At 39.7% G+C, this 27,788-nt stretch overlaps 1 protein-coding gene across 1 annotated transcript in view; it reads left to right on the top strand.

The window, feature by feature from the left end:
• Positions 1-27,788, top strand: part of Wdfy2 (WD repeat and FYVE domain containing 2) — a 152,043-nt gene that overhangs the window by 103,618 nt on the left and 20,637 nt on the right. Inside the window, exons 5-7 of the mRNA XM_026393698.2 lie at positions 1,913-2,063; positions 9,914-10,026; positions 20,706-20,832. Coding sequence (XP_026249483.2) covers positions 1,913-2,063; positions 9,914-10,026; positions 20,706-20,832 — 391 coding nt within the window. The remainder of the gene's footprint in view (positions 1-1,912; positions 2,064-9,913; positions 10,027-20,705; positions 20,833-27,788) is intronic.

Below are 27,788 nucleotides of genomic sequence, written 5' to 3'. Positions count from 1 at the left end.
CAAAGACTGCATATGTAAATTATGTAGTGCAGATGTAGTGTAGTACCTAAAACAGTTGAGTTTTTCAGTAAATATTGAGAAATAAATCAGTGTAGATTTTTTGTATGTTTTGGGGGTTTGGAGGTTCACATTTGTTTATTTGCTTGTGTGTGTGTGTGTGTGTGTGTGTGTGTGTGTGTGTGTGCGCGCGCGCTGCGTATTAGACTCAGGGCCTTGCACATGCAAGACAAGCATTCTACCATTGAGCCATATCCCCAGCCGAGTAAACCAGAATTGACAAGAATGTGGAGAAATTGGAACCCTCACACATTGCTGATGGGAATGTAAAATGGTATAGCCACTTTAAAAAATAATTTTTCAGTTCCTTAATGAGTTAAAGCTGCCTTATGATACAGCATTTCTATTCCTAGTTATATACCTGAGAGAACTGGAAGCATATATTCTATAACATGAATGAATGAATGAATGCTAAGAAGCCAGACACAAAAGGCCACATATAGTATGAATACATTTATATGAAATGTCAAGAATAGTAAGATCCATAGAGACAGAAAATAGATTATTAGTATTTGATTAAGGATGGGGAAAGGAGAATTGGGGATATTCCATATCTTTTTTAATATTTATTTTTTAGTTATAAGTGGACACAATATCTTTATTTTATTTTTATGTGGTGCTAAGGATCTAACTTAGCATGCCTCACACATTCTAGGTGAGCAGTCTACTTTTGAGCCACAACCCCAGCCCAAAGGCAGCATTTTGATCTTAATAGTGGTTGGGACTCTGAAAAGGAGGGATGTATTGTAGAGAGGTCACAGTATTAGTGCTTCCATATCCTCTAAGATGTCTCAAATGTCAGGTTTCACAGTATCAGGCATTTGTTGAAATGAGTATCCATGGGTGTTCCCTGTGGTTCTGACTGTATTGTATGGTAGCCAATCTAAAAGGGCCATCTTGTGAACTTCTGATTTGTTGTAAAATCAGAGCACCCACTTTGCAGGGTAATTGTAATGATTAAGAGACAGAATGCATTTAAATACCTGGCACCTGTTAGGTGCTCAGAAATTGGCAGATGGTGTTATTGCCAGCAGAGTTGCCTTTATCTCTCCGGACTAACTGTGTGGTAATCAAAATGGGAAACTTATGTCTTCACTCACTAGCATGCTCCTGCCTCACTAGACTGCCAGACAGGTGGTGTTCATTCCAGTCAGCTCTGCAGTGACTGCAGTCCCCTCCACCTCACTCCCTGGAATTGTATAAGAAAGCAAAAATCCTCCCATCTGTTTTGGTAACTGAGAAGCCAGGAGACCTCAGCCTAATGACTCCGCTTTATTGTTCCTCACTTTGCCCATGTGTGAAATAGGGAAATGTATACTTTGGTGTAAAGAATATTTTATTCTCTTCTTATAATTCTGCCCTCCTTTCTAAGCATTTGATTTCCAAGAGAAAGCTGTTTATCTAGAATTTTGTTGAGTCTTTACTGTTTTTGGAAGTGCATGTAAACTGACTACAGTGACTGCATTCAGAAGTCATCCCTGATGTGTTTTGTGGTCATATTGGATCTGACACTCTCTAGTCCAGCAGCCCTACTGTGTTGAAGGTGATGGTCTAGACCCTTGGGTAAAGAACTTTCTGAGTCAGTAATTCTTGGATTGGCACAAGAGGGATAGAAGGGGAGCATTGGGAAGAGAAGGATCATTTTTAAAAAGTCATAAAAATTCAGGCATGCCTGTCTTTAGAGGCACATTCCTACCTCTGACCGGAGCCACTGTTATACCCTGTCCCTACAAACAGCTTATACCGTCAGCTTTTTCCAGAATGGGGAGAGGAGAACAATACAACTCTGTGGATCATGCTGTTCCAAACTCTTTGGGTTGCTTTATAGGTTGTCTTCTTGTCTCTTGGTTTTCAGCGCATCAGAGCAGAGTGACGATGGTCCTGTTTGTCCTGGAGCTGGAGTGGGTGCTGAGCACGGGACAAGACAAGCAGTTTGCCTGGCACTGCTCTGAGAGTGGGGAGCGCCTTGGAGGTTATCGCACCAGTGCTGTGGCCTCAGGCCTGCAGTATCCTTTGCTGGACAGAATCCCTCGGTGGGAACTTAGCTGTTGACCTCTTTGATTCTTGAAAATTTGAAATATGTACAGTTTGAAAAGTTTTGGTGCATTATTTGTTGAGTTGTCCCCATGTGAATAAGATGCTCAGAGACTTTCCTAAGACACTAATCATCAGGGGGTCCCCAGGTGGAGTGGACTGAGGTAACTTCATTGGGTCAACTACAACACACCCACATCTATAAGCCTCAGCTATCAGAAAAATTATGGTCCATGGAGAATAAACAATCACCAAAATACAGACTTTGATTTTTGTCTATGAGTAATTTATATATAAATGTGAATGTTGTAAGCAATTCCTTAGTGCTTGGGAAAAGAGCCACAGGATTTCTATTAATTTTTAAAATATTTATTGAGAAGCTACCATGCTGGGACTAGAGTGGTTTAGCTGGTATCTACCTGTTAATGCTACTCCAAGATATGTGGAATAATATTCTTATCTCCCAAGCTGCTAGAGTCTATATTCTCAGTATGAACCCCGCTAATGCTGGATAATCCCCACTTCTGGGCTCCAGCAAGCAAAGTATCAACTAGCGCAAAGCATGAGTGAATTATGCTCCCATGGCCAGGAGTAGAGGATTCTGGGATTCTTAGTTTAAAAATGTAGAATCTCTCTGTCTTCTGACAAATGAGGAAGTAAGTGGAATCAGATCACCTGTCAACAAAAGTAGGACGGCCTGTTTTTTCATTTTTATCTCCATATTTATGAAACACCTAGTTGTTGATGCTCAACAACATGACAAAGTACATTGCAGTTTCTTTGCAGATATATAGCTCTAAGTATATTTAAGTGTATGTATATAAGCCAGTGTCATCTAATTTTTCTCACTGGAAGGGCAAGTAAAGAAGCTAAGAAAGAATATTGTAGAAGGTTATAAAAATGACAAGTTGAAAAGATCAAAGGCAAGGGAATGGAAAGCAAGATAAGCTTATCTTTGAGAAGTTAATACTACCTGTGAATACAAGAAACTCCAGACTTGACTTTCCTAAAGCAAGTTCAGATAAGTATGATGCTTCAGTTGAAATACATGAATTCGCATGTCTATAGATTAGTGCTAATATAGTTCTAATGCTGGGGCCCACCCTCTCTGTCTTAGTCCAGGTTGCTTTAATGAATTACCATAATTCATTAAGTGGCCTCTAAACAATACAGGTTTATTTTTCATAGTTCTGGAGGCTAAGATCAAGTTGCCAACAGTTTCCATGCCTAGGGAGGATCAGCTTCCTGCTTCATAGATGAACATCTTCTCATTGAGTTCACACAGTAGAAGGGGCAAGGGAGCTCCCTGGAGAGAGTCAGTCTCTCTCTCTCTCTCTCTCTCTCTCTCTCTCTCTCTCTCTCTCATTGTAGATGAACATGATTCCTTTATTTATTTATATTGATGCTGAGGATGAAACCCAGTGCCTCACGCATGCCAGGCAAGTGCTCCACTGCGGAGCTACACCCCCAGCCCCACCTGGAGTCTCTTTTATAAGGACACTAATCCTGTTCATGAAGCTTCACCCTCATGACTTAACACATAAGCTCTACCTTCTAATACCATCATATTGGGAATTGGGTTTCCACATGTGAACTTGAGGGTGGCATACTTAATCCATGCACACCTGTGAACATACACATTCACGCACAAAACTACGGATAGTGATGCATGTATTAATTAATTGGATTATGGTAATCATTGTACTGTATATACATTTACCGAATCATGACAGTATGCCTTGAATGTATATAATTTTTGTCAATTAAATATTTTTTTTAAAAAAACAGGTCTTTAACTCCCTCATTTTTCAGATGAGCCAGTTGACACCCAGAAAGTGTCCCTTGCCTTATTTGAGACCACCCACCTAGTAGCTTCGAGATTTACTACCAGATCCCAGGTCTTCTGCCTTGGATTCCTGCTTTTATCCCATTGTACTGCACTGGCCTAAAGAGAGCAGAACTACTGGGCCCTTAGGCTGGCTTCTAAGTTACTAGCCAAACCTAATGATGCTTCTTCCCTATGTCTTTTGTTTCACTTACCCAAGCAATGGAGTGTGGGAAACACTGCAGGTCTTATCTTCAAGATGGTGATTTTTTAAACCATCTGAAAATGAAAAACAAAAACCAAATATTCAAGAATTAAACTTGCCCTGATGGTGTTAGTCTATGGTATAAGATTATCACCACCAGATTCAAAAGTCATCATTTTGTAACTTTTTCTTTTGGCCATACTGTGTGACTTACCGTGCAGAACATCATGTTATCAGATATCAGAAGCCTGTGCCTGTGTGTGTGTATGTGTGTGTGTGTGTGTATGTGTGTGTGTGTGTGTATTATAGTCAGGTGGTGATAGTGGTGCTGGTGCTACTGGTGGTGGGGTAAGCCTCTGGGCTTCAGTTCTTGGGCTGTGACCATCTAGCCACCCTCACTGTGAAGGCAGAGGGGCGCTGCAGTACTACAGATAGGCTCTTACAGAAGGTTCCCTGACCCCTGCAAACTATGCCTTGCCAGATCCAGTTTTGGAGCCATACTGCCAGTCCTTGCTCCTGGCTATTTTTCTAAGGCTAAACACTGATGGCATGATAGTTTTGTGTTTTTGCCAGAGGTCTGAGCCAAGGACTGTGGGACTTTTCTAAAGCTGGAGCTTTTTTCTTGCAGCTGGCAGGTGGATGGGTAGTTAATGAGCAAGCTACTATAGTTCTAGGGTTCACCCCTCCTCCTTCCCTTTTTCCTGCCATCCCACTATTTTACAGAGTTTTTAAAATTTTGTTTGTTTGGAGAAGCAAATATGCATTTAAAAATAGTCAAAGTTCAGGCCAAGGTTGTGGCTCAGTGGTAGAGTGCTTGCCAAGCATGCATAAAGCACTGGGTTTGATCACAGCACCACATAGAAAAAAATGAACAAAATAAAGATATTGTGTTCATCTACAACTAAAAAAAATTTTTAAAAATAACAATCAAAGTTCAAGTAGAGAGTAGAGGAAGACAAACAGACCAACCGTTTCTCAAATTGAATTATGAATTTCTGAATAACCTTAGATACTTTGGTTCTTTGGCTACATATGTGAAGCTTCAAATATTAAGTGATCTATAATAGTAATAACACAATTAACAATCATAATAAGGAAGAAAAGAGAAAAGAAGAGGAAAAGGAAGAAAATATATATATTGCAGTCCCTGAGAATATATGAGGTGATTTTACATACATTACTTCATTTACTATCAAACAATAGTGTGCAGCAAAGATGAAATAACCTTATCGTCTGTTTTTATAGTGTAGCAACTTAGGCTGGGTGAGACTGAGACTCAGGAAGGTTACAAGTGGCTTGCCCAATGCAACGACTGTTAACTGGCAGAACCAAGATTAGAACTCGGGAATTATAATATTTGGGCTAGTCTTTTGCACACTGGATATAGCAGAATGGGGATATTTCCCAAAGATCCAATAGCAAGGAAGTGGCAAGAAATAGAAACAAATGCATTCCTTCCCTACTTCACTTACTAATCTTTAAATTTGTAAATACTTTCTGTAATATTCAGAAAGTATTATAATGGACACTCTCATCCACTGTTGATTCTTCTCTGCCTCTTTGCTTTCTGCCTCTGTTTTCTTTTTTATTTACATATGACAGCGGAATGCATTATAATTCTTATTACACATATGGAGCACAATTTTTCATATCTCTGGTTGTATACAAAGTATATTCACACCAATTCATGTCTTCAAACATGTACTTTGGATACTAATGATCATCACATTCCACCATCATTTATAACCCCTTGCCCCCTCCCTTCCCTCTCCAACCCCTCTGTCCTATCCTCCCATGCTCCCTCTCCCTATCCCACTATGAATCAGCCTTCCTATATCAAAGAAAACATTCAGCATTTGGTTTTTTGGGATTGGCTAAGTTCACTTAGCATTAACTTCTCTAACTCCATCCATTTACCTACAAATGCCATGATTTTATTCTCTTTTATTTTGCTGAGTAATATTCCATTGTGTATATATGCCACATTACTTCTCAGAAGATGATATTTAATCAACAAATGTATGAAAAATGTTCACTATCACTAGCAATTAGAGAAATGCAAATCAAAACCACTCTAAGATTTCATCTCACTTCAGTCAGAATAGCAGCTATTATGAAGACAAACAACAGTAAGTGTTGGTGAGGATGTGGGGGGAAAGGCTCACTCATACACTGCTGGTGGGACTGCAAATTGGTGGAGTCAATATGGAAAGCAGTATGGAGATTTCTTGGAAAATTGAGAATGGAACCACCATTTGACCCAGCTATGCCTCTCCTCAGTTTATACTCAAAGGACTTAAAAACAGCATACTACAGGGACATAGCCACATCAATGTTAACAGCAGCACAATATACAATAGCTAAACTGTGGAACCAACCTAGATGCCCTTCAGTAGATGAATGGATAAAAAAAAAAATGTGGCATATATATACACAATGGGATATTTCTCTGTTTTCTAGAACATTTTAAAGTATATTCTAGACCTGAAGGAAGACCTGTTGGTATCTTGTTTTTGACGGTGTTTTGATCATATTTTTTAATGTTTTCACAAAAAAATAATTCAAGAACTCTTCATTTTAGGATTTTCTTTATGTTGGAGATATTTCCAAAATGTCACTCTATATGGGCTAGGGCTGTGGCTCAGTGGTAGCACACTTGCCTGGCATGTGTGAAGCACTGGGTTCAATTCTCAGCACCTCGTGTAAATAAATAAAGGCCTATCAACAACTAAAAAAAAAAAAGGTTACTCTGTAAAGTGAAATGTCTTCCCACCAAATGTAATCTCTTAGATTTATTCATAGGCAGATACACAGTTCTGAAAAGCTATTAAGATTATCTCAATTTCTTCACATCATAGTTGATGGCAGTCACTCTAAGCTTTGAGGCTGTACTACCATTTTATTCTAACCTTTTATAGATAGATTTTGTTGGATTCATGACATTTACAGAATAATGCTATTCACTTGTGATTGTAAAGACTGTTTAGTGTCAATTGAGTTTGTTTTCTTCTTCATTCTTATAATTAAAATAAGTGTAAAGCAGTCATTTTCCTTATCAACCTTATTAACTATTTTACATATGTCTGAGAACTTTCTGGCTCATCATGTCTTAAGCTCATCTTGTCGTTTTTCTGTACCAGTCATGTAATTATCTATTATTTAATGAGGAATAATATTCAGAGATATCTATGAAATAATACATACGTGTTACTTTTTAAAATAAAATAACTTATTATATTTCTATTCAAAATTTCAAATTTAACATGGTAGGATTTTTAATATATTTTTATATATTTATTTTTTAGTTGTAGATAGACACAATACCTTTAATTAATTAATTAATTAATTTATTTATTTTTAATGTGGTGGTGAGGATCAAACCCAGGGCCTCGCATATGCTAGGCGAGCGCTTTACAACTGAGTCACAACCCTAGCCCCACATGATAGGGTTTTTACTTCTTCATTTTTGAACTTGTTTCTTTGATCTTGGGCTGAAAATCTTTATTCTTAAAACATCAACATAACTCCTTATTTGCTTTATCCGATAGCATTATAATGACAATAAGACTACTGAATGATACTTTGAGGTTTAGATGTTCTTTTATCCTCAGAGTATATTCTAAGTATGTACATTCAAAATGTTGTGTTTTAAAGTCGCATAAAATAATTCACTCAACTATGTGGTTATATCACCAGTTTGATAGTTTCATTTATTTTGCTTTGTTTTCAAATTGGGAGATTTTTCATATATATATATATATATATATATATATGAGTTGCTAAGCACTGTCAACAGAGAAGCTTGTAAGAATCTCAGTGTCTAGAATTTTTAGTGAGGGCTGGTCATGTAGACAGCTCCCACCTGGCACATACCAAAATTCCTGATGCACAAAAGGAAAGCAGGTATTCAGCATAAGCTATATTGTTGGAATAGTTAAGACACATTGAACCATTCTTATCAGTTAATGGTGGGAACTTGCCCCAAATCCAGGTTCCCAGACACTGCCAGCTTTGTAAGCTGGCTTGCAAAGGATAGAGTCTGCCTGCTGGGTTAATTCTTTTCACGCAGCACCATTTTTATTTCTTCTTGAACTATCCATTCAGAGTCCCATTCAGATTTTGCCTATTTTTCTGTCAGATTTCTGGTCTTTTTTTATCCTTGATTGCTCTTTTATATTAGGGATTTGGGCCCTTTGTGGCAGAAGTTACAAATGTTTTTTTCTAATTTATCTTTTGTCTTTGTTTATATTATTTGTTTGTGTTTCTAAGGTATAGCTTTTCCTACCCCAAAAAACCCACTCTCGGGAACTTAATATTTTCATTTCCTACATAGAAGTTCCTAATTGATTTGGAATTTACCTTGGTATGTGATGTGAAATACAGTCCCATTTTTCCCCCAAATACATATGTAGTTTGTGCCAACATCATTTTATTTCAATCCATCTTTTCCTTACTCATTTGAAGAGCTGCCTTTACCAGACATGTACTAGATTTCTATGTCTATTTCTGGACTTTCTCTCTGTTCTCTTGTCTCTTCATGTCCCAATAGCACCTTTTTAACTAAAGGAACTTTAGTTTAGCAAGCAGTGCCTCTAAAAAGAACAACTACTACACTTGTGGTGGGGATTTTGCACTATTTCAGAGGCCCCAGAGAAATTACAGACTGCAACAAAAGCAGGGGAATTTCATTTGTACAGATTGGATTCATGACAGATTTACCAAATTAAGAATTTCAGATCAAGTGTTTCAGCCTTCACCTACAGATCAAAAAATTAAGGATACACAGCACCCTCACAAACTGCATATTGTTAACAGAATCAAAAGTACAAAAAGGTGTCCACTTTAGGGAAAAATGTAATAAAGATGTTTGGATTAGAAAAAGCACATACCCCTCACGTTCATAAGAGTATCACATCAGTGAATGCAAAACTGAAAGTGGTTAAGTAGGTGATCAAAGTCAAGCCTCTTAAGTGGCCACCAGGACTTTGAGTAGAGGAGGACATGTCTAGTGTGTGCTGGAAGAGCACTAAGGAATTAGCAGTTCGGTGGCATCAAAACTTGTTGAACAGCAAGCAATTAAGTCCTAATGCCACAGCAACCTCAGATTAAAAATGAAGATCTTGCCAGGCCCTGTGACACATGCCTGAAATCTCAGCAACCCAAGAGCCGAGGCAGGGGGGTCACAAGTTTAAGGCCAGCCTAGGCAATTTAGCAAGACCTTGTGTCAAAATAAAAAGGGCAAGGGATGTAGCTCAGTGGCAGAGAACCCCTGGGTCCCTGGATTCAACTCCCAGTAACAAAAAAAAGCAAATCCTTTTTATTTAAAATTGGGTGAGGAAGTGTTATCCTTAAAGTATATTCTAATTACCCTTAAGAGAGAAACTTTATAACATGTTTTAATATCTAGTAGGGGTGACTTCACCTCGTCACACCCATATTATTTTCATCTCAAGAGTATTCCTTGCTTCTCTTGCTTATGTATGTTTCCACAGGACCCATGGAATGAACATAGCTCAACAACATGTTGATATATTTACTGAGATTATATTAAATGTATGTTAATTTATTAATATGCTAAGAAGTGACATCTTTGTCATATTGAGTCTTACTGTCCAGTAACATAGTATGTCCTTCATTTGTTAAGTTCACTTTTGTGTCTTTCAGCACTGTCTTCAAGTTCTCCAGTGTGGGATTTGTACATCTCTTGTTAAATTTATGCTTTTTTTTCCCCCAACTGTAAATCCCACCCCTGCTTCAATTTTGAGAAACAAACCTTAATGCTTACATGATAGATTTGATGTTGAAACCCGGCACGTGTTTATTGGTGACCACTCAGGCCAAGTAACAATCCTCAAACTGGAGCAAGAAAACTGCACCCTGGTCACAACATTCAGAGGACACACAGGTAGGATTCAAAGCAGAATCACCAGGAGCTGGCATCACATTATGCTGTCACCTATTCTGTAATACAGTGTTCGGGAAATATGTTTTGAAAATGGCAGAGTACAGCCTGTGCTCCTGAAAGATGCATATGATATGCTTGATTGATTTCAGGATGGTGTAGTAAGAGATAATGTCAAAAGTTTTCTCCATAATCCAAACAAAAGAGGAACCAATCTCTTTTGAAAATGTTGGTAATTTAGTTCTTCATCAGATTGCACTAAAGAAAACCAGTGTTGGCATGTGTTCATGGGACATTCTTTGAGACTGCGTGGCAACTGCTCAAACCACAGAAGGCTGAGAGGACAGATGCCTCAGTCTGGGAGTGAGAAGGTGGTGTGCAGGAAAGATTCCCCCATCCAACACGAGTGAAAGATACACCCATCGTGGGTACCTGGCCTAAGAAAAAGTGACAAGTGTCCCTTCCTTTCAGGTTCTTTTCTGTGTATAACCCAAGGGTCCCCTTTGTGTCACTGGTTTGTTCCAGGATTATTTAAGCAAGGTGACCTGAAATAGTCACTCTTAACCTTTGAAAGACTTGAATGATGATGGTGATGATGACTAAAAGTTTTACTCATGTTTTTACCATGTGACATTGGCTTGAGAAAATGTCAACCCTGAGAAATGAGCCACTGTCTATTCTCAAGGTCCTTAATAGGCTTTTCTTTTTTGCAGACTATCAACCCAAGCTGTAGTGTAAAACGGGGATAATACTCAGCGTGGATGTCATATAAGAACAGAAGTAGGGATGGAGGATATGTAATTGGATATCTAATTGCAATCATAAAGGATTTCATAAAAGGAAAAATATAGAATGCTAGGATAAAACAAACAAACCAACAATAAAGGGAAAATTGAATCCAAGGCAAAAGATTCATAAGAGATCATCTTTTGTCTGTGCTTTTACATGGAAGAAGTCATAGAAATATTCCCTGTGGGTAGGACCCCAGTCTTTCCTCTTTGGATATGTGTGTGTAGTTACTGGGGATCAAGCCCAGGGCCCTTGCATGCTAGGCAAGTTCTTTACCACTGAATCATACCCCCAGCCCTAGAGGTCTCTTTCTAGCCTCCTGTACCCTGGCCAAGCCTGGGCCTGGTAGGGACCCAGAGCTGTCTCACTTAAGAAATCTTCTGCTTCACTGCCTGCTTCAGTCTCCTCATCTTTCCATCCCTAATTTATCTACTTCACTGTATTTGTTGATTCCAGTCTTCCATTTCCTCAGTGTCTCAGCCCCTGTATCCCTTCCTTCCTGATGGTGCACCCCTTCAGCCATGGGCTTCCTAGCATTCTCCGTTCTATGATTGAGAGGGTTCTTCGTAGAATTGGAGCCTGTGATTTAAACTAACTGTCCACATTCTTGTGCAGCCAACGGCTAGGGCAGTAAATCATGTTTCCATGAGACTTAGACCATCATTAGCATTGCAAGGTCATGATTTCCCAACTAGACTCACAAAGTTGCCTAATAATTCCTTTACACTTCTGCTGCCAATTCCCTAAAAACCTTCTGCAGATTTTTTTACCCCAGCCATCTTACCAAAAGCTATCAGATTGTTTGGTTAGTTTTTAGTTCTGGTGATCCTAGCTACACCCCAACTCCAGATAGAAGCTCTTTTAAAAAATGTATTTCTTGCCTATCTGTACCCCCCCACTTCCTGACAAATTTTTCCTGTATCTCTCCCTCCTCTGAGATGAGGAGACTTGCAAGAGCATGCCTTTCTCTTGCCCCAGGCAAATTCTTTTCAGGATCTTCTCACTAAAATGGATTCCCTTTGTCTCCCTTCTGACTAGTTTGCCTTCTCAATGTATTCACATGCTTAAGTATCTTGTTTCCCTGCAAAGAAAACAAACCCAAACCCTGTCAGTCTCATGACCTATTGTAGCAATTTCCATCTTATTCTCTTAACAACAATGGTACTTAAAAAAAAGATTAGTTAAATACATATAACATAAAATTTGCCATTTTAACCATTTTAAATACCCTCCTATTTAGTGGCATTGAGCATATGCACATTGTTGTGCGACCATCACCAGCATCCATCAGAATAGTTTTCATCTTGTGAAGGTGCAGCTCTGTGCCCTTGAAATACTGAGCCCTTCCCCCAACCCCTAGCAACCATCCTTCTATGAATTACTCCAGGACTCTGGTGTAAGTAGAATCATACAGTACTTGTCCATTTGTGACTGGCTTATTTCACTCAGTATAATGGCATTAAGATTCATCCAGATTTAGCAAACAACAGTGTTTCTTAGAATATAATTTTCCTAACTTCTTCAAAGTCGTCACCTCCCATTTTCCTTCCAGCCCCTGCAATCTGGTTTTTGTCTCTACTTGAGGAGTTCTTCCGGAGGTGACCTGAGATCTGCTAGGACATGTTTAAACCTTGTCATACTTGCCCTATCAGCAGCATTGTACGATATGGCCATTGTTCTTGCCATCACTAATATCCTTTCACTTCTGTGAACTATCTTCTCCCAATTTCCTTTCTGTGCTTTATGCCTCAGTCTGTTCATTCCCAGAATCCCCAGGTTTGCCCTGGATCCTCTTCTCTTTATACTCTATGCTTTCTCTCCCTTATTCATATCAGCCACTATTGCAGTCACAGAAATAAAAGGCATAGTCATTGTCCCCGATTCCTCACAGCTCAGTGAGAACACAAGCTAACTGTAATTATGGTGCATGGTGGCCAAGCAGGGGAATCAAGCACCAAGCACTTCCAAGAACACAGAATGGGAAAATTATTTGGAAGGAGGAGGGGGAGGCAGTCAGGGAAGGTGTCCCTAGGAGAGATGTTCCCTGACCTGAGATCCTTGGGGATGAATAAATGTTGAGTTTTTGGAAAAGAAGTGAGAAGAGCAGTCCAGACAGAAAACCAGCACAATTCAAGGCACATGGAGATTTGTAAGGGCGTGGGCACTGGTGGTCACCCTCTTGTGGCTGGAACACTGGATATGAAGGTGGATATGGGGAAGAGGTGGTGGAGGGGGAGCCAGAAAGAAAGGGAGAGTCACTTCAGATTCTTGAGACTCAAAAAAAAAAAAATTAACCTGATTAGATTTTAAAACTTGGTTCAGGCATTATTTTAGAGTACCACTGGAAAGCCAGTGAGAACCATCCCGGGAAAGCCAGGAGTGGCTGAAATCAAAGTAAATATAGGAGGTTGCAAAAAACAGAGGAACACACACACAAACAGACAAACAGAACAACGGGAGCTGGGGAATACAGCTCAGCGGTGAAGGATTTGCCTAGCAGTAGGGCTCTGGGTTCCATTCCCAGCACCACAAAAAAAAAAAAAAAAAAAAGAGGAGGAGGAGAAAGAAAACTGTTCAGCAGGCTTGGTTTCCCAGATTTGATTTAGGCAGAAGGGGAGTTAGACATGATAATCTGGACTCAATAGGAATCGGTCATTGACCATGTGGTGGCTGATAGTAATCCTCTGAGTTTGGTGTCATCTCCAGGTCAAAATGGGTAAGTAAAGCTTCTAACCACTGTCTTGTCAGCCAGATGTGGCTCAGGGGACTCATGTTTTGCAGGCCTGTTTGAATATAAAATGTTTCCTTGGCATCGAGTCTTATCTTTCTCAAGGAGTTGAAAGCATTTTCATTTCATTTTTATCTTGAAATGTCTTCAAGGCAGACAGAACATAAAAGGTCAGTAACTAACATGAAGGCAAATGGAGCAATGAGGTATTTAACTTGTGGTTGTCATTTGTGGAGAGTAGGATCTGGCCAGCACTAATCTGGCTGCAGTGCAGCTCATTCATTTAAAGGTACAGTGAGGAGGACATTGACAGTCCATGGTGATTCAGAGGCACTGTTGAGCTCTTCTATGGTAGGCCCATTCCAGGCTCAGGGTTTCAAACTGAGCCAAACACAGTTTTGAGAAAGGAGTTTTTGTAAGGAACAAAGACCTTAATATAAACCCCAATTTATAAAAGATTTTATTAGTCCAGATCCAAACTCAGAAACAGATAAGTCTTTGGTAGATACGTGTTTGGAGTCATGGCCTTTTGCCTTATCAATCTCTTACAGTATAGACAGGCGTAAGAAACATGGATTGATGATGGAATTGGCCTAATAGTCATGCCCAGAGACCAAAACATAACGTTTCTTCATCCATAGGGATTTAGAAAACTAGTTTTAGATTCTTATGCTCCCTCTGCTGTTTTCTTTCTGGAGCTAAATGCCAAGTATCATGGTTTTTATTATTTCTACAGAACTTTGAATTTCTTTGTACCAAAAAGCTATAAACTGACTTAAACAAAGCAAGGGTAAAAATCTTACTTTGCCCTCTAGAAATTAATAACACCAATAAAAGCTCTGTTTTCTTTTATTTCTAAGATTTTTTTTATTAGCATGAACATGTTAGAAATAGGACTTCAATATAAATCTCCCAAAGCATACTAATTACTGAAAAATCAAACATAGACTTTGTTATTAGCTATTAGGAGAATTATTAAAAAGAACAATGTAACTACAATAAAAATAAACAAACCAAGAAAGTTCAATGCAAATATGCAAGTTCACATAATTAAATTGAGAACTTTAGTGTTTGTGTACAAGGGAGACTTGCCTGCAGATCCGGTTTACATCAAATGCAAGTCAATAGTTGCAGACTGCCATCAAATCAGGCAAGCCCTCAGCTCACTCTTGTGATGGGGGCTGCTGTGTATGTAGGTAAATAAAAACGAACATGATCTTTGTCTTTACTCACTTCTAGTCCAGCATGGAATACACATATTAGACCAATAATTCTAGCAATTCCGGACAATTCATCAAGATATTCTGTGAGTAGCAAGTGCTGTCAGCCCCTGAATGCCATTCACTCACTGCCCGCTTGGAAACAAATAACAAGAGGGCATTTCCATGTGCAGAGTCATAGAGATGCTTCCCAACCCTTCCTTAGCTCAACATACACTGAAATGTCACAACCAAGAGATCAGATATTTTAATCAAGAGGCTCTGTGGTATGAGCACTAACTCAGGCTCTTCTTTAGTCTTGAAGTTGTGGTGTAGTGCTCTTGTTGAGTTACCACTTCACTCCCTGGTAAAGGCAGACCCAGCAGTCACCAACCCTGATTTTGCAAACTTCCCACACAGGCCTTTCATTTTTACAAGGTATGCTATAAAATCTTAAAATTTTAGTTCACTAAGCATTTTGGTCACATTACATTTCTGAAAATATTTATATGCTTTGATTCAGTTCCACATTTGAGATTCTCTTCTAACTAATCAAAAGTTCATTATTTGATTAATCAAAAAGAGTTAGGCATGGTGGAGTGCCTATAGGCCCAGCTAGTTGGGAGGCTCAGGAAGAAGGATCACTTAAAGCCCAGGAATTTGAGGCCAACCTGAACAACATAGCAAGACCTCATCTCTTATTTAAAAATAATATACTCTCTAGTCATTAAAGGATAACTAGTAACCTTTATTTTAAAGACTAATTTAATTAAAAGTCTTGTAGGTCATATCATAGAGGTCAAAAGCAAGCCAAAGCATGAAAAGAAACACTGAAGGAGAGTTAGAAAGATGAATTAATTTGGAACAAAATAGAATTAAATGGAAGAAATTATTTTTGTCATTTAAAATATTGTGAACACTGGAAAACCACAACCACAGTAGCCCTTGGCCCTGCCCTTGTTGCTGGCTGGGGCATGAAGTCCACGGGACCTAGCTCCTTGCAACATGAGTTCCCTGCAAGTGATTGGCTTTCCCCAACTGCCCATGTGTTGAGGAGAAAGAACAACTATGTATCAGGAAGCCCCATCTGCAGAGAGATACAGAGAAAGTTCCACAGAAGGATGAGGCTGTTTCCATCAGCTGCTATCCCTCCTGCTTTTCTCTGTGCCTCCAGGACTCACTGCACAGCCTTACCATCAGCCTCACCCCCAAGGCTCTCATTTATTATTCCCCCATTCCTCTCTGCCATCCAGTAGAGTGGGCCAGAAGAGTAAGCATTTATTGATCACTTCTTGTATACCAGGCACCATAAGCTGTGCTCAGATACAAAGATACAGAACCCAGAGTCTACCGACTCTACCTTGAGCACAGATTTATAATCCAACAAGTTGAGTGTAGTGGGGTCAGTGTAATGACAGAGACATTCACAGAGACTGGAGCCTCACCTGAATTGAGGGTGTTGAGGAAGGTTTCCTGGAGGAGAGGGCATCTGAACTTGAAGAGGGAGAAAAGGTTACTTAGGTGATAAAGGATAGGACAGGCAGAGAGAGTAGCCTCATGTCCTAGAGAGAATGGCTCCACCATGCAAATTGTGTGCTCTTCTTGTTCTCTAAAATAATTCTATTGTCTTCTCTTGTACATCTGTGATGGTAGAGGGTCCATGTCTTCATATAGCCGATGCAGACAGTGTTCGGTGCATGCTTGTTGATCTGATTTGAAATGGATGCTGTGGTTTACAGTTTGTAAGCCAGCTTTCAGCAGGCCTTATTGTTAGGACATGCACTTAGAACTGGCTTGGGATCACAGAGTTATTTGCTTCCCTTCTCTCTCTTATCCTTTTTTTATGAGTTCTTTGAGAATCTGATGAATATACCCTGCTATGTGTTAACTACATTATCAATTTTTCTCTTCCTAACAGCCTGTGTTACTAAGAATTCCCCTTCCCAGAGCGCCCTTTCAGTGGGATGTAATGGGTAAAACTAGACATTGGTCCAATTTCTAAAACTTCAGTTGATCTCATGATGGCTGGGATAGCATGGAGACAAGCTTGTCACTAAGACTAACTCAACAAAGCACACCGTCATGGGGATTGTATAGGTGAGGTCTTCTGCCCTGTAACCGTAGCTGACGTTTATTGAGTGCTTCCCATCACTGGGCACCAAGTTAAGGACTTATTTTAGCAACCCATTTAGTCACAAAACTGAGTTAGGTACTGTTACCATCCCTGTTTTACAGATGGGATTTCTAGGGCACAGTGACATTAAAAACTTGCCCAAGGCCACATACCTTATAAAGATACAGCTGGGATTCAAACTTAGAATATGGTTCCAGAGCCTGTGCACTTATAATACCATAGCTAAACTTTCACCATAAACCATCTTCATTTCGTAGTAACCAGCAAAGAAAGCCAGAGAGCCTGTGTCCTGATGCAGCATTTGTAAATGTGTAGGTGGATTGATTGGCAGGAGTGCAGGGTAGAAGTATGTATCTCCTGGCACACGGTAAACCTTATTGAGGTATTTCCATATTGATTCTGATTTGGTGAAGAGCACCTCCAATGAAGTCTTTAAATGAGTTAATTAAGCCTTTCTAGACATTCTTCCTACCAGTGCTCGCCTTTATTTAAATCTAACCAGGCATGGTGGCATTAGCCTGTAATCGCAGCAGCTCAGGAAGCTGAGGCAGGAGGATTGAGAGTTCAAAGCCAGCCTCAGCAATTTAGCAACTCAGGGCCTCTCTCTAAATAAAATATCAAAAAAGGCTGGGAATGTGGCTCAGGTTCAAGGCCTCTGGGTTCAATCCCTGGTACCAAAAAAAAAAACTCCAAAATAAACAAACAAACAAAACACAAAAACTTAAGGTGGTGCTTTAAAAAAAAACAGGGCTAGGGCTGGGGTTGTAGCTCAGTGGTAGAGCATTTGCCTAGCAAATGTGAGGCACTCGGTTCGATACTCAGCACTACATAAAAATATAAATAAATTAAAAAAAACAGGGCTACCCATTTTACATGTCTTATAGGGGAAATCGTGTATTTCTCACCTTTCTCTTATCTGTCCCCCTAGTTATAGTGGCGCCACTGGTTGAGCAAGACTATCTCAGAGATCCTCCTTGAGAACCTCTCACCTAAAGATAGAACAGACAGAGGCATCATGTCAACAAAGCTGGTCAGCCAGGAAACATCTGTCATATGCATGTTTCATCTGTTGAGAACAAGGCCAAGAGCGTTTCTTCACATGCTTCCTCCTTCAGTCAGTCATTTGAGCATCTGTGCAGGCTTATTGAATACCCGTGTGAGCCAAGCAGAGTTCTAGGAACTGGGTGTACTCTGGTGAACAAGCCACAGCTTATATTGTTAAGCTCTGATATTGTGGCCTAATTATGTCTGATGTTAAGATTAAATAGTCTATAATAGGTATTTCTCAAAAGACAATCAACCAACCAATTTGAGGGAAAATAAAAACAATAAGGAGAAGAGTGGTGAGGTGAAGGAGGGTGTCTCTAGAGAGCAGGCATTTAGGCAAGGACTTGCGTGAAGTGAAAGAAAAGTTGTTTTTTTTTTCTTCATTCATCTGCTTCTTTATTCATTCAATAGTCAGTGCCAGAGCTGTCTGCACCAGTACTGTGCTGACTGCCATTATTGGGTGGATGATGATGGAAGCGGGTGTGGGCTGGGAGCTATAGGGGGTGGTTAACCACATATGCCCGAGGGGCAGTGATGTTATTCTTCCAGGATCAGGAGTGTTTGCAAGCAGAATGGTGTGCAGGTATAGGAGGAAGCTAGTAAGCATAATTCAGAATAGTGGGGTTTTTCCTTTTGGTCTTTTTTAAAAAAAAAAAAAAATCTGAGACAATTATGAGAGAAACTTCCCAACATGCACTTAAAGTAGAACAACTTGATAATCTAAACTTTTAAAATGTCAGATTCCAACAAATAAGAAACTATTTGCATCCTTCTCAGAAAGTATTATTTTTCAATAATATTAAAAAAATAATTATTTCTGACATTCATAAGTATTTATAGGCTCTGTGAGCATGTTATATGGAAAAACTTATTACTGCTCTCAGTACACAAGGAGTTTGATTTATAAGGGGACTACCAAAGAAGAAAATATGACAGAATTTTGTAGCTGCACCACCAGAATAATTCTCATAACTACATCCATATAGCATACTACAATTTACAGAGTGGGCCTGTGTAATTGATCTGATTATTGCCACAGTCCTACAAAGTGGGTAATAGGATATTATCATTAGTAGGAATAGTTGTAGTGGTCTTATTACCATTATCCCCATTTTACAGTTGAGGATATTGACACTAAATAATACAAGTGATTTTCAAGGAATTTATAAATTCAAATCCCAAAAAATAAAAGGTAATTTTAAGATTTGATATTGTGGCCTTATTATATCTGATGTTCAAGATTAAATAGCTATAATAGGTATTTCTCAAAAGAAGATATACAATCAATATCACTGATCATCAGGGAAATGCAGACCAGAACCACAGTGAGATGTCACCTCACTCCAGTTAGAATGGCTATTACCCAAAAGACAAAAATAACAAATGTCCCCAAGGATGTGGAGAAAAGGGGACCTTTGCACACTGTTGGTAGGAGTATAAATTAGCCCAGCCATTTTGGAAAACAGGATAAAAGTACCTTAAAAAATTAAAAGTAGAACCACCATTATGGTCTAGCAGTTTAGTTACTGGTATGTATTCAAAGGAAATGAAGACAGTAAGTTGAAGAGATACCTGCATTCCCATGTTTATTGTAACACTGTTCACAGAAATGGAAGCCATCTAAGCTAAGAAATGGAAACTAAGAAATGGAAACCATCTAAGTATTCATCATATAGAAAATGTGGTACATATACACAATGGAATACTCTTCTCCCAAAAAAAGAGATTAAATTTGTCCACAACGTGGATGACCCAAAGGACATTAAGTGAAATAAGCAAAACACAGAAAGAAGTACCACAATTTCACTCATGTGGAATCTAAAAAAGTTGATCTCATAGAAGTAGTGAATAAAACAGCAGCCACATACCAGTGTGGTGGTCCATGCCTGTAATCCCAGTGACTCAGGTAGCTAAAAAGGCAGGAAAATCCCAAGTTCCAGGCCAGTTGGTAAGATCCTGATTCAAATTTTTTTAAAAGGACTGGTGATGTAGTCAGAGGTTGAATGCTTCTGGATTCAATCTTCAGTACCTCATCCACAAGAAAAAGAACAATGGCCAGCAGAGACTGGGGTGGGTAGGAGGAAAGAGTGGGAGAGGTTGGTCAAAGGGTACAGAGTTGCAAGTAGAAAGGAAGAATCAGTTCTGGTGTTCTGTTGCACTGTAGGGGAAATGTGGTTAACAGCATAGTAGCGTTTATCTCAATACAGCTAGAACAGAGGATTTTGAACGTTCCCACCACAAAGAAATGATAAATGTTTGGGGAGATGAGTATGCTAACAACCCTGATTTGATCATTACACCGTGTATACTTGTATCGAAGCATCACATTGCACCCCATAAATATGTAGAGTTTTGTATGTTAAAAAAAAGAATTAAAAAATCTAATTGAGCATTTTTAAACTCCATTTACTTCTCATCTGTTATTGTCAGGGTAGGAGGCAGGCAGCAGTTAAGAAAATATGGTTAATATTTCCAAATAGTGCAACATTTTCCATTCTTCTCAGAATTATGACTAGTCAATTAATTGTCTTTTTTTCATTTCCCTTTGGTCTTTATAGTAATTGATTTTATGGTACATTAAGTTTTGAAGTCGGGGGGCTGGAAGAGTAGAATTTGTACTCGTGGAGCCAATTTTTCTCTTTTGGGATCTACTCATTTGTTTTTTGAACAGACATTTATTAGATGCTGGGAACTGCACTGCGTCCTAACTCTTTTTGCATTCCCATTTTGTTGATGAGTAACGTTATTATGTTGTGAGTAATACCATCTGTGTGTGTCCTCCCAGGTGGGGTGACCGCTCTCTGTTGGGACCCAGTCCAGCGGGTGTTATTCTCTGGCAGTTCAGATCACTCTGTCATCATGTGGGACATCGGCGGGAGAAAAGGAACAGCCATTGAGCTCCAAGGACACAAGTAAGTCTGCTGGTGCTTTTTTAAAAATCTCTGGAAAAATATTCCTGGCTGAAAGGTGGGACAGAGGAGCGCGGTCTCAGTGGGGGACCTTCGAGTAACAAGGAACATGTCAAGAACATAGTAATGGGGCTGTGGCTGTGGCTGTGGCTCAGTGGTAGTGCACTTGCCTGGCATGTGTGAGGCACTGGGTTCAGGTCTCAGCATCACGTCTAAATAAGTCAAATAAAGGTCTATCAACAACTAAAAAAATATTTAAAAAGAACATAGTAATGGCCACCTTGATTTATGTCTGTACTAAAGTGTCTTTATATATTTATACCCTGTTTTATGTCACAGGATTTGAGAGTGCTTATGAAACCATAAAATGAAATAATGGCAACAAATAAATAAAAGGTAAAAAATTAGAACCAGGGAGAATACAAAAATACAAATTTGAATGAGAGGGGGGGAAAGAGCTTAAAAATACAAGCCAGGAAGCCCTACAAAATTTCCATAATTGAGTTCAAATGTGGCTTGAAGCTCCCTGGCAGCTTGAGGAAGAGATAATATCCTTACACAGTACATTTTGTACTTCACCGAGTATTTATTGAGTGCTTGCCTTGATTCCTATCAGACCTTCTTCATTGAGGGTTGGGCTTTCACAGGCTGTGGAGAGAGCAGAGAAGCCTTGTTTCCTTGGAGCTGATCTCACACTTGGCTTTGTACGAAGGATCATTGAAGAATTTATTAAAAAAGTAGATTCCAAGCTAAGATTCTGGTTGCTGGTCTGGAGCTGTGGGAACCTGTTTTGTGACAAGCCACCTAGGCAACTCTCTGCTGTGACCCTCAGACCATGTTCAGAGCTGCCCATCATCTGCTGCTACTATCCTGGGGGTAAAGCCCAATCTTTTTGCAGAAAAGATAGATCCGTGTACAACTATAGAGCTACTGTGAATTGTGTTTTACTTGTGAAGTTTTCAAAATGATAATAAAAGTGACCCTAAGCAATTGTTAATAAACATCAGTAATGTTCCTATGAGCTAAATGGTTTTAAGAAGCCTTAGCCTTTCCTGTATATCTGCCTAGAAACACTAGTTTCCAAATATTCTCCAAAGTGTTAAAGCTATGATTTGGGACTATTGGGTAATAACCAACTAAGTTTTGGAGGACCCATGCACACTTATGTCAGGTTTAGAGCTTAGCTTTTTTCTCCCTCCTTCGAGAACACACCAGCTATGTGAGTCTCGCCTGGTGTGTGGGGCTACATAGGCCTCATCAACTCATTAGAGCAATTGTTCCCTTATATTTATCTCCCTAACAAGGGGACAGACATCCAGGTCATATAGAAGGAATTTACATCATCCATGTAAAATAAAGAAAGAGAGAAGTCAAAACATACTTCCGTTTAATAACATTCAGTTATTATCTAAATTGCCAGATAATTCCTGCCAAGTCAGCTTCTCTCAGAGAAATAAAATGCAAGTTTTGAATGAAGATCAGTAACATTTGTTGGACTCATTCACTTTAGCTCCTAACTAGTTTTTTTCTTTTTACTCCATAAAGAGCAAGTGTACAGTCTTGCACAATTTCAGCCCTAAGAAATTAAACCTTGCATTGCTCAACATCAGCACTGCTGTATGCAGAAAGCCCTTGACCTGCACTAAACTGTGGCTGTGGGAAGCTTAACAGTTCGTTTAGAAAGGAGATATAAGGTTTAGATACAGTTTCTCAGTCCTAGAAAAATAAAACCTAGCTGGAGATAGGCCCTCCAGCTTCTAAGGTGTACAGACTTTTCATTTGAGAAAATAGAATCTATTTGGAATTCATTTTGATAGGATTGTACCCTTAGACCTTAGATTGGTGGGCAGGCAAGCCTACTCTTGGGATGGGGAGCCACCATACAGAACTAGCATTAGTGTCATTATTATTATTTTGGTACCAACCCAAGGATTGAACCCAGGGTCAATTGTTCAACTACTGAGCCACCTCCCCAGCACCCCCCCACACACACACACTTTTTTGAGACAGGTACCATTACATTGCTGAGGCTGGTCTCAAACTTGCAATCCTCCTGCCTCTGCCTCCTAAGTCACTGGGATTACAGGGATACACCACCACGCCAGAACTGACTTTAAACAGGAAAAATGGCAGCAGGCCTTTGTCTGGGGCCTTATTTAATTGAAGCCTAGCAGTAAATACAGTGAGATCTCTGAGGCTCTTTGTCTGCAAATCTTAGCCTTCAAGGGATTGCCCTAGTATCAGGGAGCTGGAGAAATGAACTTCCTCTGATCACTCAGTGTCACTCTGGGTCTGACTGCCAGGTGGGGATGGGGGCTACTTGGGCTGCTAGAAATAATAGTTGAGATTCACAAAAGACTGAAGGAACAGTCAAAAGAGCACCAGGCAAGTAGTCCTGGCCCTTTCTCAGCAGCCATTCCTTCCCTTGAAAATGGGCCACTGGAGTGGCTTTCAGTGATTCTTATATTTGAATAGCACCTATGTTTTGTCAAAGATCTCTCAAAACCTGAAAACCCCTCAGTTTCATCTTATAATCATCCAAAAAGAGAGGCCAGGTGCTATTTTTAAGATAGCGCACCAAGCCTTACTTCTCTCAGATCCAGAGCTACCCTGCTTCTGTGGCTCCAGCGCCATGGGGCACCAGGGCTGCAACAGTAAACGCTGGCCAACAAGTGGTCTCTGCTGCGCCTGCGGATGTTTTCTGTTTCTTTTCTGCTTGGGGCCCAAGGCTGCCCCTTCCTCTCTTCCAATCTTCATTTTCCTTCCTTTCCCCAGGGGCATTCATGGTCAGAGTTCTAGATCAGGGACATACTGGTGGGAAATGGGGAGAGCAGGGGATCAGCCTTCCCTTGGCATGGAAATGGCCACTGTTGTATTGAGGGGCAGCTCCACTGGTTCCTGTGCTGCAGCAACAGATCCATGGTTAGAACTTGTCATGTGCTACATAGGGACGTCTCCTACACCATGGTAGTCCTGTGGGATTATAATGAAAAATTCCTTTGGCCTAATACTTTTCTGTTTCTTTTGTACATTTAGATATGCTTGGATACACAAATACTGTTGTTAGAAGTCCCTGCAGTGTTCATGATAATAACAGGTGGTGGCACAGGTTTGTCACCTAAGAGCGGAAGGCTCCACCATATACCCTAGGTGTGTAGCAGGCGACACCATCTAGGTTAGTGTACGTGCTCTCCATGATCCTCATGTGTCAACAAAATCACTTGCGATTCTCAGAACATGACTGTTGTTAAGTAAGGACTCTGATTTGATTTGATTTGCTGTTTAAAATCCCATCAAAGCAGAAACTTTTAGCATTAAATACATTGATTGATGACAGTGAAAATGTTTATAAGTCTGAGGGGAGAAAGCTAAGAAAGTATACTTTTACACAGTATTATCTGCATCTGAAGAGTTTTGGCATTTTTATTCCCTGTGCAACTGGAATGTGGTTGTATGTTATGCTGGTGGTGTGAGAGGAAAAGCAAAAAAAAAAAAAAAAAAAGCCTTTAGTTCCAGGGGCTGGTTACATTTTTCTGCCATCAGCCACCAGTTGCGTGGATATTAGAGAAGCATAACCCAAACTCTACTGTGCTGTGCATTATCTAATAATGGTACTTGTCTTTTTTTAGATCGTTTTTTATTCCTATATACGACCTGTCATTTCATGACCAACTTTGTGACTGTGATTTTTCTAATAGTATAGTTTGGGGCCTAAGAGTTTTTGGAAATTTAATATAATTTTATTTAAATCACTGATAAAGACCTGTGCAGTGCCTTATGTTGGGACCTTTCACCAAGACTGGAACCTACAGGTTGCATGAATCTTGGTCACAGCCACGACTCAGCACCTGTGGCCTGTGTGTTTGCTTCCTCTTTCTAAAATTCCAGCTCTTGGTTTGTTTAAGACTTTTGTTATGAGTGTCTGCAAACCTTTTGGTAAAGAAATGAGCAGCTTGTAAGTAAATATGCATTGGGAGGATTTGTGCTTATCCTCTTATATCAAGTATGAAAGGAGTAGAGCTCTTGCGATTATGAAAGGAGTAGAACTTTTGCAATTCTTCTTGAGTTTGGGGCAGGGAAAGCAGGCAGGGATCAATGTGTGTGTCAGCTCTCTCTCCTTGCAACTCTCTGGGATTTAGGAGTATTTCTCAATGTAGGTTTAGGAAACTAATAGGCAGAGGAGAAGAGATGTTGATACTTCTAATTATTTAGCTAAATGCATAATAGAATAAAAATTGGACAGTAGTTTTCATAGAGAGTAGACATGTCATAAAGTGGGACTGTCTAGTGTGTTTCTTTAGTGTGCAGGCCTGGGGCCAGATCAGACCATATTTAAGCCAGGTCTTCTGCTAGCAGCCATGTAGTCTGAAGCAAGGCACATCACCTCTCTCATCCTCCATTTCCTTATCCCTAAAATAAATTAGAAGAAAACCCCTCACAAAATTATCTAAAAATAAAATAATGTAATATGTGTTAAATAATCAGCCCAGGAGTAAAGTCTTAATAAATGATAGTTGTTACAATTATTCTTTTCTTAAAAATTTGTTCTTGCCAAGCACAGTGGCACATACCTGTAATCCCAGTGGCTGTACATCGAAGTCCCCACAAACCCTCCTGGGCAACCTCTAAAGCAACCTTTGTGCAGACTGTGTCTGTTTCTGTAAGGAGGATAAAGGCTTCTCTGTGCTTTCCCCTCAAGCATCAGATGCGCACCCCTCAGATGCAGGATGCGCGTGAGTGTGTGACCTGTGCAGTCCCATAGGCTCCCTTCTTGGAAGGGCCCCGTGCTTGGTTTAAAGCTTGTTGTCACCTGCTTGTATTAGCAATAAATGTTTAACATGGGGCCTTGTGTTTTCATTTTGCACTGGTCTCAAATGATTCAGATGGACCCAGTCAGACATATGTTGACCTTAGGATTGGTAAGAACAGAAATGAGGCTATCCTACTAAGTGTAGTGTTTATAGAGGGCAGAATAGATCCTGGTGCTTTGAGAAGTGGGTTTTTGTGCACAGTGAGAGCATTTGCATGCAGTACCTGGAACACACTCATCCACAAAATAATAACCAGTTTTGAAATGGCTTTCTAGTGTAAATGCTGCAGTGATGTCATATGAAACATGAAAATAGAAGAGGGTGTCTTTTCATTCTCTGAACCTGGAGGGATATTCCCTCATCTAGTTTTTGACTCTGAGGTGGTTACATTTTGAATTCATACATCATGACAACCCTGAGTAGCTTTATTATAAAGCTTGGAATCCAGTATTCATCACTGTGTTCCACACTTCTGTGTTGGAATATTAACAATCCCAGAGTCCCATAAATTATGTATTTGTTGCTGAATGTCGCTGCCAGCTATGTGTGGCAAAGCAGTTCCTTCTGCAGAGTATTTTGGTTTGACAAGATCGCTGATGTGTGTGAGGGTGCCTTAGCAAATAAAATGCAGTTCAAATCACAGTTACGAGCCTGTTAACTAGGTAGATTTTCCTTCTTGCCCTTTCAATGTCAGAAGGGTGGCACTCCATACTTTTAAAAGTGTGAAATAATAACCAGGAAAGAGTGAGAAAATGACTGACTTTTAGAAAAAATGAATGCATGTCAAAGATTTTATAGTAGCAGTTAATTAATAAGAGAACCCGTAAGATGTCACAGCTAGCCCAAAGGTAAATATCCAAAGAGAGACACATACACAGGCAGTGGTGCATGCTAGGGTGCATTTGTAAGTAGATGCCCAGCTGGCTTCGTCCATGGGTGGGCTGGGGCCCAGGGATAATAGTGTCTTCACTGGATAAGATTCATTTGCAGTAATGTCAGTTTTCTATAATACAGAGTTATAAAATAACCCAGTTAAAAGTACTGAAACCCTTATAGAATCAGATAACCCAGAAAGGTGTGCTAAACACCTCATATTCCATTGGAAAGTTACCTAATGATGTCTTTTGACCCATTTCAAGTCTTTCACTGTCTCTTAACAGTCATTTCTTCCTCCTGCCCTGTGATCATAATAATTGCAAAGATTAGTTTTGATCACACACACAAAGAGGCTGGCTTCATAGGTTTGGTCTGATTATTTACATCGGTGCAGTGTTAATCAACCATATAGGCTTTATTGGGCTTGCTTTGCATATCCACATGGTATTCCACAGCTGTTAATGCCTGCAAAATTAGCTTTCTCCTGGACTTTGTTACAAGGGATCAAGAACTGAACTTTTCAGATCCTCTGTTATTTGCTCTCCCAAGGCTAGGAAATCAAGCCTTGAAAAATCTTCCACTGTATTTCACCTATGGTTCTTAATGTTTTGGTAGAATTCCTGAAAGTTTCCCATATTTGCTGAGCTCCCAGTCTGGCACCTTCCTTACTCTTAGACAGCCAGGACCAGCCAACCATGTTACCATGCCTGTTTTCCTAGGAGGGCTTTGTAGGCCTTAGCTCCATGGAGGGTCGTTTTTTATTCCTATATACGACCTGTCATTGATTCAGTGACCGTCATTCTAAAATATGACACTCCAGCAAAGGGTGTGGTTGTACAATTAGTTTGCCCATTTTTATCTTGTGGCTAGATTCTCAGTAGACCTATGCAGGTAACTATAGTGCCATGAGAATTAAGGAGACTCAGTAATAATTTTGAGTTCTAGGTAATTGATGAGAATTAGATAACATTTTTTAATATTTTGATTTCAACTATAAAAAAGAGTTTACTAAATTGAGGTTAGAGATGACTTAAAAAATAAGAGAGGGGTTGGGGTTGGGGTTGTGGCTCAGTGGTAGAGTGTTTGCCCAGCACATGTGAGGCACTGGGTTTGATCCTTATTACCACATAAAAATAAATTAAATAAAGGTATTGTGTCCAACTACAACTAAAAATTTTTTTAAAAAAGTAACAGCTGGGCATGGTGGTACATGCCTGTAATCCCAGCAGCTCACAAGGCTGAGGCAGGAGGATCAAGAGTTCAAAGCCAGCC

Source organism: Urocitellus parryii, chromosome 2 (genome assembly GCF_045843805.1).
Source record: "Urocitellus parryii isolate mUroPar1 chromosome 2, mUroPar1.hap1, whole genome shotgun sequence".
Taxonomy (NCBI): domain Eukaryota; kingdom Metazoa; phylum Chordata; class Mammalia; order Rodentia; family Sciuridae; genus Urocitellus; species Urocitellus parryii.
Note: the sequence above shows the minus strand (reverse complement) of the source record. Positions and strands in the feature narration are given on the sequence as shown.